The following is a 20,662-nucleotide window of genomic DNA, read 5'->3' as shown; positions in this document are numbered from 1 at the left end:
CATCTTATATGAATTGAAGTGGCACAATATGCTGACAATAAAAATCCCTCTAATTATTGGAGGGAGAAGAGTCTTGTAGCTTTAAAAGAACATCGGCTTCAAGTACCTTTCTCTTCACATAATTGTAAGTTTCTTTTTTTTAAAAGACCATTACAACTCTTAGAGCTAGTTCATTGGGTATTTGTAGGAGTGTCAAATGGATGGGTTTGGAGTGATCATAAATGGGTTGGTATATAAAACTCATTTATCCATTAAAACTCATTTAATTAATTGTTTTTAACCCAAATCCAACTTAACCCAATTATTATGGATAAATTTCAACTGACCCAATTACCCAATTATCAAAATTACCAAAATGCCATTAAAGCGAAAACTCCAACACTTTCTTGGATTCTTTTTTTCACTCTCTCTAGCCTTCATTTTTGGGATTAAAAAAATTCCACATAAGCACATCCACATTAGCAATTATATTAAAAATCCAAATAAAAAAAATATTTTCTTTTCTTTTCTTTTCTATTTTCTCTCACTTTCTTGGCAACCAAACAGTGAAACAAATACAAAGAAATGTCATTTCAAGCTCCATTCTTAAATTACCTAAATTTAAAATAAATAAAATAAATCACGCCACCGACGTCGATATGTCCGCTGCCGTCGACGGTGCAGTCAGGGTCCTCCCCTTTTTTTCCTTTTTTGAGAGGGGTGTCTCTACGCTATCCTCTGTTTGGCAACCGAGAAAATGGAAGAAAGAGTAAAGGAAACTAAAACTTTGTTTCTATATATTAGAGAGAGAGAGAGAGAGAGAGAGAGATTTGCACCGGCGAGGAATCGGACGGCCATGGTTGATTCGATCATCATCATCGTTGATTATCGGATTGATTGCAGGAGCTGGATGAAATGAAGAAGCGGTTGAAGGAAATGGAAGAAGAAGCTGCTGCTCTCCGTGAAATGCAAGCTAAGGTCAAGAAGGAAATGAGCACTGTTCAAGGTTCTAAAATTCTCTACTTTACTTTTCCGATTTCTATGATTGTTTGCTGAGAAAATAATCCATAGGAAAAATATAAATTTATACTTTGATTGTTCATATACTGCTTTCTTTGTTTGTTTGTTTGTTTTTTTTTTTTTTTTTAATGGGAAGGACTAGGTTGAATTTAGCTATATTGTTTTTGGGTTAAATGGAGCTCAATTGGTTTTTAATTAAAACCCAATAATCACTAGGTCTAATTAAATTGATGCCCATTTAACCCAACTAATAATTTGGTGGGTTTGAGTTCAATTAGAGTGGATAAATTTGAATAGACAAAGGAGTTTAAACTTACTTTGCCACCTTAGTTATTTGCCATAATTTCATTCAACCATATTATGTTCATTATGAAATTCAACCATATTATGTTCATTATGAAAAGGAATACGAACCCAAATTCTACAAGGGCTTCGGCCTCTTTTTGTGGCATTCGGTGGGTAATAAGTGAACAAGTCACATCCTTTTACATTTGTAATTGTCAGCGATTAAGGCTGTGTTTGGTTGCCGTAAAATATTTTCCGGAAAATAGATATTTTCCGGAAATGGTATTTTCAGGAAAGGAAAATATTTTCTGAGTGTTTGGCTGCATTATGAAAAATTTTCTAGAAAATATTTTCATGTGTTTGGTTGCATACTGAAAATGCTATTTTCCTACACTTTCTCACATTTTCTTACCCATTTTCTCAGTTCCCAAACAAATTTTATAATAGAAATTTCAACGTATAAACTTCAAAAAACAAAAATCACAACAACTCCATTCGATCAAATCCACATTCGGTCAAACTGAGAGAGCGAGGACGAGAGAGTGATCAAAAATGGATGGACAGGGAGAGATCCGTCATGGGCAATGAGATCGGTCATGGGAAACGACGAGATCGAGCGGAGGCGAGATCGAGCGGCGCGGTGTGATCGGCGCAGTGTTGCGATCGACGAGACCGATGCGATCTGGTGCATGCGATCGTCGGACTGGAGCTCGGGGTTCGCAGGCGACGTTGAAGAGCGTGATGCGATCTCGGTGGGGTGCGATCGGTCTGGGTGATCGGTCTTCGGTGGGGTGCGATCTGTCTGGGTGCGATCGGTCTCTCTCACCGTCGTGTGGAGGGGACAACGACGGCGGTCTGGGTGCGCGTCTGAGTCCTTTCTCTCTCTCTTTCTCCCTATTGCGCGTCTGGTCCTTCTTTCTCTCTCTCTTTCTCTCTTTTCCGGAAGTGAATTGAAGGTAAAATAGAAACGGAAATGGTTTTCCGTAATCAGAAGGCTTATTTACGGTCAACGGAAATGATTTTCCGTTTGACCCAATTTTCCTTGCGCACCCAAACAGCCTATTTTACGGAAAATGATTTTCAGAAACCATTTGAAGCCAAAACAAACACAGCCTAAGGCATGGAAAAGCGAGCTAAGAGTTCTTTGATATCATACTGTCTCATGGTCTTTCGTTTCTATTTTCTATTTTTTTTTAAATTATAAATTATTGATAAAATGATCATTAGATAATCTGCTAGGAAACCCAATGAATGCTTTCAACATGATTTTATCATATGTTCTAGAGCTTTGATCCCAATTTTGGCCACAACAGAAAGACCTGGCCTTCAGCCGCATCTGAAATTTTAGGCGAAACTACACTATTGGTCCTTGAAGTTTACACTGTGTGCGCAATTGGTCCCTCAAGTTTGAAAAGAGCACAATTAGTCCTTTAAGTTTTAAAATTGAATTGTATTGATCCTTTTATTAACTGCTGTTAACGGTGTTACTTACATGGCTAACGGAACAATGACTTGAAATTTTTTTAAATGATGTGGCATATTTTTAATTAAAAATTAAAAAAAAAAAAGTTTCCACGAACGATGAAATTGAAAAATGACTGGATTAAAAATAAATCTAATATTTGTTTAACAAAGGCACGACGAGATAGTAGTAACACAAATTTAAAATCATATGAACTGTTAAATAAATTTTTTTTTTTTTAAAGCATTTAGGGTGTTCTAGATAGTAGAAACACAGATTTAAAATCTTTTAGCATCACCAACAACAATAAAAATAATTTTAACAAAGAGTTGCCGCAGAATAATTTTTTGACATCAATCAAATAGTTGTCGCGTACCCAAGGGTGTCCAAGAGACTGACTAACTTGACCCACCCAAGGGATCCAATCGGATTCAAACCAGACTCGAACAAATTCGATGGCTGTGGAGGTCGATGACAGGTCTCTGCCTTCAAAACCCAACTCTAGCGGGTTGATCAATGATGACCCAAGTACAATATGGCTAGATCTGCCAGATTCAATGAGATCTAATCTAAACTAGATCTCACTAGATCTTCTCCATTATTCGTCTCTTTCTACCAAGATCTCACCGGATTGTGCCATTCTCCGTTGTTATCTCACTGGGTCTTCAGAGTTTCTGGATTCTCCTATTTCTCCCGAATCCGATCGCCACCCAGTGATTATCCGATCTGTTCAGTCTGATCTCCTTAATGGTTGGCGACATGTATGGTTCTTCTCAGCCTGATCTGATTGCGATGGAAATTCCATTTTAGTTCTTGTGGCTGTCAATCTCTCACTTCCCCTTCTCTTTCTCTCTCTGTCGTGCCTTTGTTAAACAAATATTAAATTTGTTTTTAATCCAGTCAATATGATTTTTCAATTTCATCATTCATGGAAATTTTTTTTTTTAATTTTTAATTAAAAACATGCCAAGTTATTGTTCCATTAACCATGTAAGTAACACCGTTAATAGCAGTTAGTAAAAGGACCAATACAACTCAGTTTTAAAATTCAAGGGACTAATTGTGCTCTCTTCAAACTTGAGGAACCAATTGCGCTTATGGGTAAACTTCAAGTACTAGTAGTGTAGTTTCGCCGAAATTTTAAATTTTCTTATCTAGTCTGAAACTAAAAGGAATCATATTACATTAGATAACAATAACAAATCCGTTGTCGTCCAGCGGTTAGGATGTCTGGCTTTCACCCAGGAGACCCGGGTTCGATTCCCGGCAACGGAAGCTTTTTTAATTTTTAATCTTTTTAAGATTTATTAAATAAATCAAATTGAAATACACTTTCAGACAAAAGAATCCGTTGTCGTCCAGCGGTTAGGATATCTGGCTTTCACCCAGGAGACCCGGGTTCGATTCCCGGCAACGGAAATTTTTTTTAATTTTTACGGACGCTACTCGAAACGATGACGTTTAAAGAGATAAAATTTGGAATCCGCATCCCATAAAGACATATACCCCCTCCTTCACGCCACGCCACACGTGGAAACTTCGTTTGTTTGGTCTCTTTCATGCACGGTTTCACCACTTCCACACGCGCGCTACCCCCATTTATTAGTCATTTTACTAAAGTACTACACAACACAAGTCTTTCATGATCTTCTTCTAATCCTCGAACTTATTCTCTCACCATCAACTCCCCAGTCCCCACCCTATAAAATCAAACACACAATCTCTCTCTCTCTCTCTGTCTCTCTCTCTCTCTCGCTTTCATAGCTTCTCTCCCTCAGGTATCACTCTCACCAGTCCGCTCTCTCACTTCCCTATTTCAATTCTTCTTTTTTCTTCTTCTTCTTCTTGCTTTTTTTGGATTCTTATTTCCTTTGCCACCATCAAAATCGGTAATCACTTTCCCTTTCCGATCCTTCTAATTTGAATATCTCGTCGCTTTTATCTGCAATTCTTTTTATTATTATTATTAAATTAAATTTCCTTTTTGCGAAAGTTTATGCTGTAGATTCTGTTAATCCTTCTAAACATAATTTTCTACCATTTTGGAACAGGATTTGGTTGCGTAGTAGTACTCTGACATAACAATTTCAAATGGCTTCTCCTACTCTAATCTCTGACACCGGGGCCTGGAAGGACTTGAAGGTAACTGAGTCTTGAAATACAATACTAGGCAATTGTATTGTGAATGTATCGTGCAATCTCTGTTTGTGTGTGTGATGTTAAAAAAACGTTTCATTATGCAGGTCCATGTTGAGGAGATTAAGAAGACTCATTTGCGTGATTTGATGGCTGACGCTGAGCGATGCAAGTCTATGATGGTGTATGATTCATTCTCCATTGGACTCATTGTATAGATAAAAAGTGTTAAACATGAACCATAGGGATGAATAATAGTGGATTATGTTATTTATATGAATAGTCTGTTGAGGATCTATTGCTGATTACAAAGTTTTAGGACTAAGGCTTGGTTGATGTCGATATAATGCCATTAATAACTTTTTTTTTTTGCTGTGTGTATTATTTATAGTGAGTTTGATGGGGTTTTGTTGGACTACTCGCGGCAGCGTGCCACTAATGAAACCGTGGATAAGCTCTTCAAGTTGGCAGAGGTGTGTCTTTTTGATATTTAGTATGTGGGATGTGAATACATGTCTTTTAATTATTAAAATAAATTGTTTTTATCCTTGTCCAAATGCAGGAAGCAAAACTTAAAGAAAATATTAACCGCATGTACAATGGGGAGCATGTAAGTTGAATAATCTTCCTTGGTCAAGTCATTGATAATCTCATAGGAACTTAATAACCTATGGAGCCTACCGGTTTGGACATCCATTTTAAGTTTAACATCATTTTCTGTACAGACAGTAGTGCTTGCTTAATTTTTATTTTATTCTTCTCCATTAAATTCTAAATTTGGAAATTCGATGTTTTAAATAAATAGCAGTTCCATCTAGATCAAAGTAAGAAAGAAAATTGATGTGATTCGTTTTTCATCATTTTTGTTGGCACCTTCAGATAAACAGCACAGAGAATAGGTCAGTACTTCATGTAGCTCTCCGTGCTTCAAGGGATGCAGTTATACAGAGTGATGGAAAGAATGTGGTCCCAGAGGTCTGGAGTGTTCTGGACAAGATCAAGGACTTCTCTGAGAGAGTCCGCAGTGGTTCTTGGGTAATATAAAGCTGATATTAGTATCTAATTTGGACATGAAATATGTGAATTGTTGGTAACTGGAAAATTTTGGTAGGTTGGAGCCACAGGAAAAGTACTGAAGGATGTTGTTGCTGTTGGTATTGGTGGCAGCTTCTTAGGACCTCTATTTGTGCACACTGCTCTTCAAACAGGTTGGGTGTTGCAGTCCCTTATGTGCACCACCATTATGTTGGCCCTTTTTTGTGATAATGTATTATTTTACTACTGAAATCTTTGAAGCCTGTTGTACAAAAAAGCTCAGTCAACATGTTCATGGTTTAGTGGTTGCATCTTACAGATCCAGAGGCTATCAAATCTGCAAGGGGACGCCAGCTACGTTTGTGAGTGTTAATATTTCACTATGATTCCATAAGTAATGAAGTATTCAAATTCTAGATGTAGATCTTCCTTTTGAGGTCTTACTTTTGTATATATAACTTTTAGTTTTTGGTTTTCCTAGTGTTGTTGGAGAAGGCTGATTTAGCCTTCTTTTAATTCTTTTATTGATGTTTACTTGATTGGCACAGTGAAGTTGTCCGTGCTTGGCTAGAAATTTTAAAAGGAATGGTGTATTTGGTTTTTATTTCTGAAGCAGAATGTAATGCATGTGTCTGGTTTAAGGGTTTCTCAACTGTGGTTGTCACATTATGATTATGAATTTCATGTAGAACAAATACATACCATAATGTTGAAGTATATTATTTTTATGACCAAGCTAAACTTTTGTTGTCATCCCCCTGCAGTCTTGCAAATGTTGATCCTATTGATGTTGCTAGAAATATCACTGGATTAAACCCTGAAACTACCCTTGGTAAATGACAGTCTTTTGTTTATTTATTTCCCAGCATAATACTGTTTAAAAGTAACCTAAATTTTATTTGGGGTGTTTTTAATCTCTCTAAGTTTTGCTACTTTTGTGTAAACTTAGCTCTCTTGGGTTTCTTCTGATATTTGCAGTTGTGGTGGTCTCAAAGACCTTTACAACAGCTGAAACTATGTTGAATGCTCGAACTCTTAGGGAATGGATTTCAGCTGCTCTTGGGTTAGTGATTTAAAAGTTCTAGTTCTTCGAGTATATGGATATTATTATTTTTGGGACTCTGAAGTTATTCGTATTTGATAATAGATGTGATTTAGTTATTTAGTTTGGAAAGATTGTGGAAATAATTCAAAAGAAAGTTTACGAATGAATTGAGACCGGTAAACGTACTTCAAGTATATGGATATTATTATTTTTTGGGATTCTGAAGTTATCCGTATCTGATAATAGATGTGATTTAGTTATTTAGTTTGGAAAGATTGTGTAAATAATTCAAAAGAAAGTTTATGAATGAATTTGAGACCGGTAAACGTATTGAACTTTTTTTTTCCAGGCCTTCTGCAGTTGCAAAGCATATGGTGGCAGTTAGTACTAACCTTACGGTATTATTCCATCTTTTACACTTAGGTGATTAAGCATCTCCTTCCAACATGTTTATCAAAAAAAAAAAATTTTAAAAAATCGGCTTCATGACAACCTTTGTATATTTATTACTGTCTATTGTACAGGTCATATTTAATATATATTTGTAAAAGTTCACTGAGATCCTTGTAGCTCAGTGGCATTATTTGCCAATTTGTTCTCCTGTATGAGGAGAATCAGGGTTCAAATGATTCTCCCTTCCCCACTTGTTGTAACAATTGAATTATCAAAAAAATAAAAAATAAAATCTTCTGTAAAGTTCAAGTTACATAATATGTATCTCTTTATCAATGTTAAATGAGTATAATTAATCAACTATACTTATCAAAAAGTATAATTAATAAACTTTGAGACGGTTGAAACAGTTCAATCTTCAACCTCTGGCTAACCTCATCTTGATCTTTGTTCGTTTCTCGTGCAGCTCGTAGAGAAATTTGGCATTGATCCTAATAATGCTTTTGCATTTTGGGACTGGGTTGGTGGCCGCTATAGTGGTAAGTTATTTGCCTTTCCTTGGAGGCATTTATGGCCAATCCAATGGTTAATTGGAAATTTAATTGTTGGATCCAGTTTGCAGTGCTGTTGGAGTTTTGCCATTATCTCTCCAATACGGTTTCTCAGTTGTTGAGCAGTAAGCAACTTATAACTTCCTTTATTTTTGCAAGCATTTCATCATGAATTGAAAACCTCACAAGCTCTTGACAGAGTATCAAAGAATACTTTCTTAAAAAGTAGAGTTTTAGTATTCCAATCATTCAAGGCTCAAGTAAACTATCTGCATATATTTGAAAATGTTGACGTGATTTCAGTGTTTTCTTGAATAAAGTGTTGTCTTTTCTTAATTAAAGGTTCTTAAAGGGAGCCTCAAGCATTGATCAACATTTCTACTCAGCACCACATGAGAAAAATATACCTGTAAGTGCCTTAATGACCCAGATTTTTAATGGATTTACAGTCAGGTGTCACCCATTGGGTATATCATAGTATGATAATAGCAATTATGAATCTGGCTAGGCTTCAGATTTCAGAATCAACCAATGCTTTAATGGATCTCATCAAAGAGGAAAATCTTATCCATTATAAGGTTTGCACTCTTTTGGGTTTGGCTATTTGTCTGAATCCCTCAACTCCCGAGATGGATCCATTTGGTGCAACTGTTGATGTTCCTGCACCAATTTTGCTTTTTTTTTTTTTTTTTGGGGGGGGGGGGGGGGGGGGTCTTACATTATCCTGATGATCTTCTAGAAGCTAAATTTAACATTGCAATAGATAACTGATGACATGTTTTATAACATTGTGTTGGTGCTTCAGGTGCTTTTAGGTTTGTTGAGTGTATGGAATGTTTCATTTTTTGGGTATCCTGCAAGAGTAAGCACTTAGCATCTGCTCAAGACTTTATTTTCAGCTGCCTCTTAAACATTTTCTTATGTTGTCTGTTTACTACCTGTTCAATAACACCGAGACTCTTGGTATTCCTCCAGGCCATCTTACCTTATTCCCAAGCCCTGGAGAAGTTTGCTCCACACATTCAACAGGCATGTATACCACAGCATTCTGCTTGCACATTTTTTTTGAGGAGCTGCTTTTTGAATGTTTGTATTCCTTCTTCATTTAATAAATTCAGGTTAGCATGGAAAGTAATGGCAAGGGTGTCTCAATTGATGGGGTCCCACTACCTTTCGAGGCTGGTGAAATTGACTTTGGTGAGCCAGGAACAAATGGTCAGCACAGCTTCTACCAATTAATTCACCAGGTGATCTAAGTGTTCTTTTAAGCAATGACCGCAAAATAATGTAAATAATTGCATGAATGCTTTTTAAAATTTCTATTATCATTTAAAATAAATTCTTCAGTTTTTATATACTATTTCTTTTATGATGTTATTTTAACTACAGGGAATGTCATGGGATCTTTTGGTGCTGCCCTGATTCATGCCTTGTGTATTTGAGTTTTACTACTATATTTAATGAAATTATTTGTACTAAAAAAAAAAAAAAGCAGGTACAAAGTGGTAAAATTCTAATTAACAATCTTTTAAAATGTAGTCATGTGTGCAATTGTATGCTTAGTATGCATTTTCTGTCTGAGTTTCAACCAATAAATCATAATCCATAGAGCTATAAATCCTGCCATAAGCATGGAAGTGTGCCACTCTTAGTTTTGATGTGCACACTCAATTTCCAAGAGTAAATTAAAACCTTTTTTTTATTGGTCAAGAGTGAATCAAAACTTAGCACCAGTGGAAACATTAATTTCTCAGATGTGTATCCACTTTTGCCGAATGTGCTAATGCGTTTTCAGTTTTCACATGCACAAGAGTGCATGCAGGTGTTGATTCATCATTCATCCCAGCATCCAGATTTTAGGAGTTGTACACTTGTGTTTACCTACCTGTATCTAATTGCTGTGGAACTCCTATAGTAGTTTAATGTTTACTTGTCATGTATTGACTTAAACCCTGCCTTATGCTTACTAACCCAATAACAGCTTTTTTTTTCCATGATGGAGATGACTGATCTTGACTTCCTGTTGATTTTTAACTCAACTGTGGAAGGTACTAGATCTGACAGCAAACGCCATTATGCACAAATCAATTAATAAATTTGAATAGTGAACTCGTACAAAGACAATAAAGATAAATATGATGAACAAACTTGTGCAACTATAATTATTTGATACCTTTACAAAAATTATTTTGATCTATATCAATGTAGTGCTGGGTGGTAGTATTTTTACCATGGAATTTGTTTTTCATCTCTTGAGTTACACACTAACTTCAAATTATGATGTCTTATAATTTGTAAGTGTGTTAAATGATTTCCTGAAACTTTCAGGGACGTGTTATTCCTTGTGATTTTATTGGTGTTGTGAAGAGTCAGCAACCTGTCTACCTGAAAGGTATCTCACACAATCACATTTTTATGGTTGATGGCTTGTTTGAAGGTTATCTGATGCTTTATTTCTAAATAACACAGTATATAATTTTTTATTCGCCTTATTTTTCAGGTGAGGTGGTGAGTAACCACGATGAGCTCATGTCTAACTTTTTTGCACAGCCAGATGCCCTTGCATATGGGAAGGTAAGTTTTATGCTCTCCCCTATCAAGGATGTTCTTTTAGTTTCATAATTATAAGTATACCAGAAGTGTTTGGAGAATAGTGCCTCATTGTTTGATATGGTGCATTTGGTGTGAGAGGAATGCTAAAAGCTTTGAGGGTTGTGAATGTTCTTTGCTAGAGATTAAGTCTTTTTTCTTGCACGCTCTCTATGATTGGAGTGTAGTCTTTTCTCATTTTTCTTGTTTTTCACTTTTTGTTTTTCTTAATCGTTGTAATTTTGGTTTCTGATTTGTGCCCCATAGTACATCCCCAATGTACTTGGTTTGCACTTTTATTAATAATATTTTTACGTTATCTATCCCAAAAAAAAAGTATTCCAGAAGTGTTTTTAACAATCATTTAGCACCCCATACCCCAACCAACTGGAGAAAAGGAGAAAGAAATTTTTTTCCCCCTTGTAATATTAATCCACAAAATTTTCCCCCTTGTAAAATTAATCCACAAACTTGTAACTTTAAGTTTGCATTATTTAAAATGTCTTTGTAATTCTTTTCACCTACTAATCTTCCCCCAACCCCGAAAAAAATAAAATAAAAAGTCTATACATTTCCATCTGACTTGTGGCAAAGCATCTGCTTTTAAAATCCAAATGTATACTTATTTATCTTTTCTATGTAGACCCCAGAGCAGTTGCACAAGGAGAATGTTGCACCACATCTCATTCCTCATAAAGTGAGTTTCTTTTAGCTTCTCTAGTAGTCTTCGATTTACTGCTTACTGAATACTCCTAATTATTGCTTCATTTTTTACAGACATTCTCTGGCAATCGGCCTTCTCTCAGCCTTCTGCTTCCATCATTAAATGCTTACAATATTGGACAGGTTTGAGATTCTTAAGTTATTGAATGAATATTTCATGGCTGATTGTCTTCAAAATTTCAAATTACTTGAGGAGTAAGGATTTTTCTGATGCTTCTCTATATTGAGTGTCACAGATGAATTTAGATGGTCAAATAGGTTTTTGTGTACAATTAAATGCTTGAATTTCCATTTGTAGGATGAATGAAGTGGCTTAGATTTTATTGACATTGGTCGATATGTGACAGTTGTATCAAGCGTAGTAACTATCTACTTAGAACTTAGTGTAGTTGTAGAACTTCGCTAGGAAAATTATTTCGGCTATGCAAATTTATCATGTATTGATGTCTTGTTGAGGAATTTTGTTATTAATGACTGCCTTAAGTGGCCATTGGTATCTTCTATTGTCCTTTAAAATGCTGGTATTAGCCCCTATTTATTAGAAAATGAATGTCATTTTCATTTATGCGAGTGCAATGCATTCACTCCATCATTCTAATTACATTTCATTGTTCTGTACAGTATTTGGTTGAACATTATCCTGCATCTGATATACATTTAGTGAAGATTCTCCAGTTTAAATGGAGCATGCACGTGTTTTTATTAATATTGTTATGGATCAGTAATGTCCTGAAAATTTTGTGCATCATGTGGTATGGATACGTACATGTCTTTCATATAAAAAGTGACCCAAGATTTGATTATATAGGTTAAGAATCTCTTAACTAGTTACATCAATCAATGTTACTATGCCCAATGAATAAAATATTATTTATTTTTTTCTTATTAAAAAAAAAAAATAGTATTTGTTTTCTTGTGAGGCTGTATATGTGAACTGCCTCTTTGGCCTAATACCAGAACTTCTTGTCTGTGTTCTTCAGTTGTTGGCCATATATGAACACAGAATTGCTGTGGAAGGATTTGTATGGGGAATCAATTCTTTTGACCAGTGGGGAGTTGAGTTAGGGAAGGTATGTCTTACCTAAGAAACCTTAATATATTGTTTCCCTAATTCACAAGCTTGATGTTGTAAGATAGATGATTTGTTCTCTGTTTCTAATGGTAGTCTTACTGTCATGCTTTTACTAATTCACAGTTACTTTAACATTTTATTTCATATTCCTTACATATCTGGGTCATATCCATGAATGCAGTCACTGGCTACTCAAGTCAGAAAGCAACTTCATGCGTCTCGTACAAAAGGCAAACCAGTGGAGGGCTTTAATTTTAGCACTGCAACATTGTTAACAAGATATTTAGAGGTATGACAATTCCTCCACCTATTGGTAAAAGAAGTACATAGAGTATAGAAAGCAATGGATTAAAAAAAAATTAAATTTGCTGACCTAAGAATTCTGGCAAATGGGTGATACTGTTTGTTATTATATGACAAAAAAAATTAGCTGATAGTTTTCTCAAAATGAGTTTTGATATTGAAGCATGATGTTCTAAAATCACTTTCAACTTTAAGGCTGCAAAAAAACATTTGTTTTGACCGTCATTCTAGCAAATAACTAGGACAGCATTTCTCCCCCTAAAAATTTGTCATTGTGAGCATGCCTCATTCTAAAATGAGGTGTTTAAATATTAAAATTGCAACTATTGGCAAAGCTGTTTGGCTGAGTGGATAGTTTTCAGACAGGTTTTGTTGTATCTTATGGCACTATTGCTAAGTCATTTCCTACTTTGCAGGCAACTGTAGATATCCCTGCTGATCCTCCTACCCTTCTACCAAGGATATAATTGTGTTTGCCGAAACTTTTGGGCTTCCAAGTCAGGAGAGTGATGTCAACCTTATGTATCAGCTGTTGTATACATCTTTTTACTTTTTCTCAACTTCAAGTCAGATGAGCTCATGATATCAAGCTAATAATTGGTACTTATTCATGCGATTTTGCTAATGTTTTGCACCTTTTTGACATCTAAGTGCAATGAAAACTGCTCGGTTTGGTTTCTTCAATAAGAGGGCAATAAATGGATAGTTTTGACGTCTGGTTATTAAGATGGGACTACGGGCTTATATAAACCACATGTGCAGATTTCAAGATTCTGGGAGCTGTATTGTGATGAATATATTTGTAAATTTTATCGATAAAACAGGAAGCTAAAAGAACTAAGATATTATATAACTATTTTGAGAATCCCATTTATCATATAACTTCATAATTTGCTTGAACTAATGCCTTCATTGAATTGGCTGATCGTGGAGACTGGTTGTGATATAATTAATGCGCACAGATTGATCTGATATGGTCTGTTGTGGACAACTTGCCCTTTCTTCGGTTCACATCAGTGTCATTTATTTGTGGATTGGAAGTCATGTTTGTAATCCATCTAGGTTCAGGTCAGTGCAGGTGACATAAAAGGTTAACAAAGGAAAGAAATATTGACATCCATGGGTAGAAACTGATCGTAGAACCTGACATTTTCTTGACCCAACTCAAGTTTGGCATGCTCATGCTTGACTAGGTTTCTGAATGGAACTGGTGTCATGACAAAGCTTCGGCAGATATGTATTGACAAGCTGGACTTGGCACCCTGCTAGTTTAGAGGAGGATGTGTTGAACTGTCTTTTCAGTTTTCCCCTTTTGGTGGATCCATAGGTCAACCAAAAAAAAAAGGTGTATGGTTTTCTAACTTGCAAGGAAAATCCATGTGATTTTTAACTTTTAAGTGCAACGAGGGTTTCGTTTAAATAAGTCAAATTAGGGTCTGGATTTTTGGCCAAGTAATGATCTAGCACAATCGATTATTTTTAGGCCAAAGAAACTAAATTACATTGTTCTCATACAAGGGGCTATGTTTGCATTGTAAAACACCAACTTCCGGACTTAATGTTGAACTGCTAATCATGTAGCACATGATATTATACCATTCATTAAGTAGCCAAAAAAATGGTCCACGAGAGCAACCATAATCTAGCTTACCAAAAAAGCCAAATAAAAAATCCTAAACATATATCTTCCTAATTTGCTCTTAAACCTCTATAGTTGGGGGGTAGCTAAGCTTTTTATGTTAAATAGGATATATTCATGAATTCATGTAATGGAACCTAGAGAAATAGGCTGGTGACTTGAGGCTGTCTCTATATTTATGTCAAAAGGATCTCCACACTCCATGGTCTCTCCTGACCATCCTTTTCCTCATTTTCCTCCTACTGCTCCCCCTCCCCCTCCTTTTCCTCTTATGGGCATTACTGCCATTATCTTGACATATGTTGTGATCTGCTACCTAGTCGTCGATTTCGTTGGTCAAGCAGAAGGTATCAATGGCATACCCTCTGGCACGGAAGGCAATTCTTCAGGTCTTTCCAACCAGGAGTTGGAAAAACTCCCTTGTTTTCACTTTGACTATGATGAAGGCAAAACGTCGACTTGCGCTGTTTGCTTAGATGGTTTTCTGATAGGGGAAAGTTGTAGGATCTTTCCTGCTTGCAACCATGTGTATCATGCCCAGTGTATCGATCTTTGGTTGGTGAGAAGACCCACTTGTCCTATTTGCCGTGCACCATTTGAAGCTAGAGGAAGTTCCGATGTTGTCTAGTTAAATTCATTAGTATATGTTGATACACCTCATTTGAAGCCAGCTTGAAACAGACATCTTGTTGCCTAAGCACATGAAATATATTGTGTAAAGTTCAGGGAAAATAATCATTTAATATAAGATATTGAAAATAATAGATATATCATACTAAGGTTAATCATCTGTTGCTATAAGTGTCTCAAGTCTCAACAGGGATAAAGTCCGTTTATCTTTTTCTTTTCATCTCCAAACCAGTGTTCAAAATAAATACATCTGGTCCCCTTCTAACTAGTTGATTTAAACTGACAGGCAAAGCAATTTTCATCTTCATTTTTTCTTTTCTTTTCTTTTTTAAAGTAAGCCAGAAAAGGAACAACAGATTTATGTAATCAGCCTTACACAGAGACAGCTAAGATTGGAAGTTCATGCAGAAGCTTCTATGCTACACATTGAACTACTTCACCGACCTTCTGGACTCTTTAGACTGCTACCAATTTCAACCTACTAGATACCCATATCCAATCATGCTCTTGTCTAGTATCCTGAATGAAAATGCAATAATAATTTAAGAGTAGCATCTAGGCTTAATGCAATCCACTCCCTTGTAGCATCAATGGAAATGGACATAATAGCATTCATGTGACCTTTGTACTCAAGATAAAATGTTTCAGGGTAAGGATTTAATATCCCTTCAACTTGATCACTTGGGCTTCAAAGATTCGTGATCAATATTAATGTGGAATATAAAAAAGGAATATTTTTTAATAAATTAATTTGATCACTTTGATTAGAAGTACAACATACAACTGGTAGAAATTTAAGGTGATATTGGAATTACTGGAATTGGTGGAGTCAGACACTGCATTTTGAGTAACATAAGATTGGAATGGGAGCAGGGGTGGCCACCTACAAGGTTAGTTATTCTGACCATGACTAGGTTTTTGCTGCCATCAACATTAAGCTTCTGCCACCAACTCAGTCATGTTAATTCTATTGTGATTTTTGTGTACATATGTATTTGAATACATCAATACATATAGAAATATACATAACTGTAAATTGTATACAAGTCAGTCAAAATTGGAAGTAGCATACTTTTAAGTCTGAAGGCGGATGTTAGCTTCCAGCCACATAGAACATTCAATGGATTCCCTGCTGAATTATAGAGAATGTGTGTTGTCATTTCTAATTATCCTTTTTTTTTTTTTTTTTTGATGGTTCTAATTATCTTTTCAACCTGCTGAATTAAAGAGAATGTGTGTTGTCCTTTCTAATTAAAATGAACAATAACAACATCATACTCCATGGATTCCCTGTCAAAATAGCTATGGGATTTCCCGTAGACAAGATATCCGCACATAACTACATGGAGTGTAGTTCATAGGGTACACCATGTCACGTCGAGGAGCTTCACAACGTGGGCGAACTTTCACAAATGTCTCTGGCTGGTAAAATGAAAAAAAAAAAAAAATCACTACATGATAGTACAGCATCAAGGCACATAATTTAGCCCTCAAATTCATATAACATTAAAATTTGGTACCAAAGAAATTTCAAAAACAGTGATAGAGAAAATCTAAGAAACATGGACACTTCAAAACTCTTGGCATGTCTATGCCAGGGACACTTCTGCATGCATGTCCACATTATGTTGGGAGAAAAAAAATCTATTGGAAAATAATTCATTTAATTTTAGATATGTTTTTTAAGATTTTGTTAGTTGTTATTTATATTGAAAACTTATAAATAAACATAAAATAGCCTATAAATAATATATATTTATATATATATGATTTTAATTAATTAATTAACTATGGTATCCCTATAGTTACGTGTCCTAACTTTTCAAGAATTAGCTTGTTGCCGTGTCGTGTTATGTCCATGTTTCATAGGAGAAAATGAAGTATTCCAATTTCCTTTTCTTTCTAATGTAAAGAATGTATCCTTAACTTCTCAATTCAATATAAATATGAAAAATGTACTAAGTCAGTTCTATTCAAAACAATGATAGTGAAAATGAAATGAATGTACTCTCAAGTTCTCATTTCGAATGTAAATTATGAAAAAATTACCAAATTTTTTTTTTTTTTAAGAATCAAGCACAGAAGCTCCAGCCTTAGTAATTGTGTTAAAGAAATGAAGCTAAAAAAAAAAAAAAAACAAAAGTGAATGAATTGAATTTGAAGCAGATAATTTAAACCTAACTTTGTAACGCAAGCCAACGGCAATTTCCCATTCGAGTACAGACTAATTGTAAATCCGAATATGCGATAATAAACAAGGTTCCTGCAAGAACAATATAATTGATTTGCAAATACCCAAAGTGTGAGAGTGAATGAAAGAGAGATGAGACAGAGAGAGAGAGAAAGAGAAAAAGGTACATCGAGTTCGAGTAAGATCCACGAGGACTATGATTTTAATGATGCAGTTCTTGAGCACATAAACCAGATGCTTATGGAAGAAGATATGGAAGAGAAGGACTACATGCTTCAGGGGTCTGAAGTACTTGAGGCTGCTGAAAAATCATTATATGAGCTTCTTGGAGAGAAGTATCCACCTTCTCCTGATAATGTTCAGCCTTATTATGTGGATCAAAACCATGAAAGCTCTGATGAATATTGTGCTTTAAATCACAGTGACTCTAGTTGTAGTACTAGCAAAAACAACTTTGTGATTCATGGCTGGGATTGTGATTTGGTTCAGTATGAATCCTCAATTATTGCTCCTCAGTCCACGTCTGAGCCATCTTATAGCTTGTTGGAAGGCACTAGTAATATTCCTGAAACACTTTATGACAGTGAGTTTATTTTGCAATTTAAGTGAGGGTTTGAGGAAGCGATTAAGTTTCTTCCAAATGGCGACGTTCTTGTTATTGATTGGGAGAGTAATGCATTTCTTGTCAAAGAGCAGAAGGAGGAAAGTAAGAATACCTTTTTTAAGGCTGAGAAGAAAGATAGGAATCTGTACTCCCTGGATGGTTTGAGGGCAAAAAATAACCCTCATTCTGAGGATGTGAATTTAGAAGAAGGGAGGAGTAGCAAACAGTCAACAACTTCTACTGAATCTACTGTGAGTCCGGAAATGTTTGATATGGTTTTGCTACACTCTGAAGAAGGTGATTCTGTTCTTTGTGAAGCTGTGCTGAATGAGAAAAGCAAGAACGTACAGCCCAATGATCAGTCCAAAAGGTCAATTAATGTAAGGGCCAATCGGAGGAAGACTGGAGGTAAAAGGGGTGTGGTGGATTTGAGAACTCTTTTGACACTTTGTGCAAAAGCTGTTGCAGCAGATGATCAGAGGACGGCCACTGAGCGACTGAAGCAGATCAGACAGCATGCTTCTCCTGTAGGGGATGGGAGGCAGAGAATGGCTCACTATTTTGCCAATGGTCTTCAGGCACGCATTGCTGGCTCTGGTACTCAGATTTACAAAGTCATTATGACTAGGCGAACGTCAGCTGCTGATGTACTGAAAGCTTACCATCTGTTTTATACTACATTTCCATTTTTTAAGGTTTTCGATTTCTTCTCGAGTAAGACAATTATGAATTTAGTTGAGAACGAAACAAGACTCCACATTGATGATTTTGGTATTCTTTATGGTTTTCAATGGCCTTCCCTCATACAACAGCTCTCCGCAAGGCCTGGTGGACCTCCTAAGCTTCGGATTACTGGGATTGATTTTGCAGAACCAGGTTTCCGACCAGCACAGAGGGTTGAGGAGACAGGACGTCGCTTGGCAAACTATGCAGAGACTTTCAATGTTCCATTTGAGTTCAATGGAATAGCACAAAAGTGGGACACCATTCAAAATTGAAGATCTCAAACTTGACAATAATGAGGTGCCTGTTGTGAATTCTATGTATTCGCTCAAATACCTACTTGATGAGACAGTGGTGGTAGAGAGTCCAAGAAATGCTGTCTTGAACCTGATCAGGAAGATGAATCCACATGTTTTCATACAGGGGGATGTGAATGCAGCCCATGGTGTACCCTTCTTTACTTCAAGATTTCGACAGGCTTTTTTCCACTTCTCTACTTTATTTGAAATGCTTGACACCTACTTGTCCCCATGATAATCTGGAGAGGATGTTTCTTGAGAGTGAATCATATGGGCCGCAGGCAATGAATGTCATAGCTTGTGAGGGCTCAGAGAGGATTGAGAGGCCGGAGACAAACAAACAGTGGCTGCTTCAGATTGTGAGGGCTGGATTTAGGCAGCTTCCTTTGAATCAGGAGATGATGAACACTGCAAAGGACAGGTTGAAATCACGCTACCACAAGGATTTTGTTATTGATGAAGATAGCCAGTGTCTGCTACAGGGCTGGAAGGGACGAAATATCTTTGTACTCTCTTTTTGGAGGCCTGATTGTTAAATGCATGATCATTGTTGCTCAACTAAGGCAACATTGAATACTCCTAGCTCGTGTTCAACTTGCTGCCCTTTGTTCTCTATGATTTTGCCTTGGATTTCTTATACACAAAGCTAAGGTATTAAACACTTTCTAGTTAAATTTAAAATTTATCTTTGTTAGCGTTGTCTTGCCATTAGCGTTTTGTGTAATAGATGATCTTAATATTGACTATATCGTTCTGGTTTGGAGCAGGATAATTTGGGAGTGATCTTGTGGGCACCTGCTCATCATCATGCTGTGGAAGACCTATTCTTAACTGCAAAGATATACGTGCATATCAATTCTTAAATAGTTACCGTGCTTCAAGAGACAAATATATTCCATTTTAAATGTATGTAACATAGATGGAAACTTTTTCAGGCAATTGGTTTTTTGACGTAGATATCTATGTATACAAGATAAGACTAGCTGTTTACAGTACATAGTAACTGAACTTTCAAGGCTGCTCCTTTGTTGCATAGCTTATGCTCTTAACATAGGAGGTTGGCCTAATTGCAGCTATATCAGTCTTACGTATTTAGGAAGTAATGAGACCCCAAGGATCAATGATTAAGATGTGAACCAATATGTTTCCTGTAAACTAAACTTCTCACAATGAGTGTAAATGAAAGACTGTATTTTGAACTACTTTCTTTACCAAATTTTCGTGTTCACTGTACTTTATGTTTCTAACATGTAATGTAGAATGTGCAGCAACATTTCTCAAAGTGTAGCTGGCGATACTGAATATGGGCATCTGTTCCACTAATTGATTAAACAAAAAGGGTTGGGGAGGAGATATATGTTGGGTTTTATATGCTGAGTATTTAACTAGTGATATGCATTGCAAGGGTACCTTTGACCAAACCTGAATCTGCAGAGCAATTGATGTCCTTGTAACGAAACATCCATGCTAATAGATCAATTCTAGGTCACTTTAGATTTAATGTCCATTGTGCTAAGTCTTAAACCCATGCCAGTTCATCATATACATAATCATTAAAAAAAAAACCCCAAAAAAATGAATTAGATGGTCAAAAAATATTATCATCCGAACACTAATGCTCATAATTGTGTTTATAAACATGCAACATGTCTAGAGGCAGACAAAATTTTTCATCAGTTGAGGTAACATGGTGTGTCTACTACTAATAATAGTTAGTGTTAGTAGTAGACTTATGCAAAAGTAATGTTCCAATCACAACTTATCACACACTAGTAGTTTTGAATACAATTATGAAATATTTTGTCTCTTATCATTACTCACAAACCACATAATTGGTGTATTTTGGATTTGAATTAAATCATCATAGTACTACATCAAATCAATGACGGTAAAATCCTTGTTTTTTCGCCACTATTAGAAGAAGAAGAATATCACAACCTTATCAATCAGATGAAGAGATAAGATATATATATATATATATAT

The 20,662-nt window shown here is 35.8% G+C and overlaps 1 protein-coding gene, 2 non-coding genes and 1 pseudogene across 4 annotated transcripts; all 4 read left to right on the top strand.

Moving 5' to 3' along the window:
* Window positions 1-3,949: 3,949 nt before the first annotated feature.
* On the top strand, window positions 3,950-4,021 carry TRNAE-UUC (transfer RNA glutamic acid (anticodon UUC)). The gene has a single exon. It is a non-coding gene; the product is annotated as a tRNA-Glu (tRNA).
* A 72-nt stretch (window positions 4,022-4,093) lies between these two features.
* Window positions 4,094-4,165, top strand: TRNAE-UUC (transfer RNA glutamic acid (anticodon UUC)). Its single transcript has one exon. It is a non-coding gene; the product is annotated as a tRNA-Glu (tRNA).
* A 196-nt stretch (window positions 4,166-4,361) lies between these two features.
* On the top strand, window positions 4,362-13,493 carry LOC112026967 (glucose-6-phosphate isomerase, cytosolic 1). 2 transcript variants are annotated; one of them, XM_024059640.2, is made up of 24 exons: window positions 4,362-4,524; window positions 4,798-4,888; window positions 4,990-5,066; window positions 5,274-5,355; window positions 5,445-5,492; window positions 5,762-5,917; window positions 5,994-6,090; window positions 6,237-6,279; window positions 6,682-6,749; window positions 6,896-6,980; window positions 7,312-7,360; window positions 7,822-7,894; window positions 7,971-8,031; window positions 8,249-8,315; window positions 8,712-8,768; window positions 8,882-8,935; window positions 9,025-9,153; window positions 10,235-10,298; window positions 10,407-10,480; window positions 11,139-11,192; window positions 11,273-11,341; window positions 12,199-12,288; window positions 12,472-12,579; window positions 13,010-13,493. In XM_024059640.2, exons 2-24 carry the CDS (start codon window positions 4,838-4,840, stop codon window positions 13,058-13,060), a joined length of 1,707 nt encoding a protein of 568 aa, XP_023915408.1. In that variant the 5' UTR covers window positions 4,362-4,524; window positions 4,798-4,837; the 3' UTR covers window positions 13,061-13,493. The 2 variants fall into 2 exon arrangements, with proteins under 2 accessions (XP_023915408.1, XP_023915406.1); XM_024059638.2 differs by having other exon boundaries at window positions 4,362-4,635.
* Window positions 13,494-17,185: 3,692 nt separating this feature from the next.
* On the top strand, window positions 17,186-19,883 carry LOC112026964 (scarecrow-like protein 14; annotated as a pseudogene).
* The last annotated feature ends 779 nt before the right edge of the window (window positions 19,884-20,662 follow it).

Source organism: Quercus suber, unplaced genomic scaffold, assembly GCF_002906115.3.
Source record: "Quercus suber isolate HL8 unplaced genomic scaffold, Cork oak 2.0 scaffold_312, whole genome shotgun sequence".
NCBI classification, from domain to species: domain Eukaryota; kingdom Viridiplantae; phylum Streptophyta; class Magnoliopsida; order Fagales; family Fagaceae; genus Quercus; species Quercus suber.
The sequence above is the reverse complement of the archived record's forward strand: the minus strand, read 5'-3'. Positions and strand labels throughout refer to the sequence as shown.

Excerpts from the sequence above, each read along its gene's own strand:
- LOC112026967 (XM_024059640.2), top strand. The coding sequence starts at position 4,838 with ATGGCTTCTCCTACTCTAATCTCTGACACCGGGGCCTGGAAGGACTTG. Across the intron at positions 8,032-8,248 it reads GGTTTCTCAGTTGTTGAGCA|GTTCTTAAAGGGAGCCTCAA; the intron begins GTAAGCAACTTA and ends TCTTAATTAAAG. Across the intron at positions 8,316-8,711 it reads CACATGAGAAAAATATACCT|GTGCTTTTAGGTTTGTTGAG; the intron begins GTAAGTGCCTTA and ends TTGGTGCTTCAG.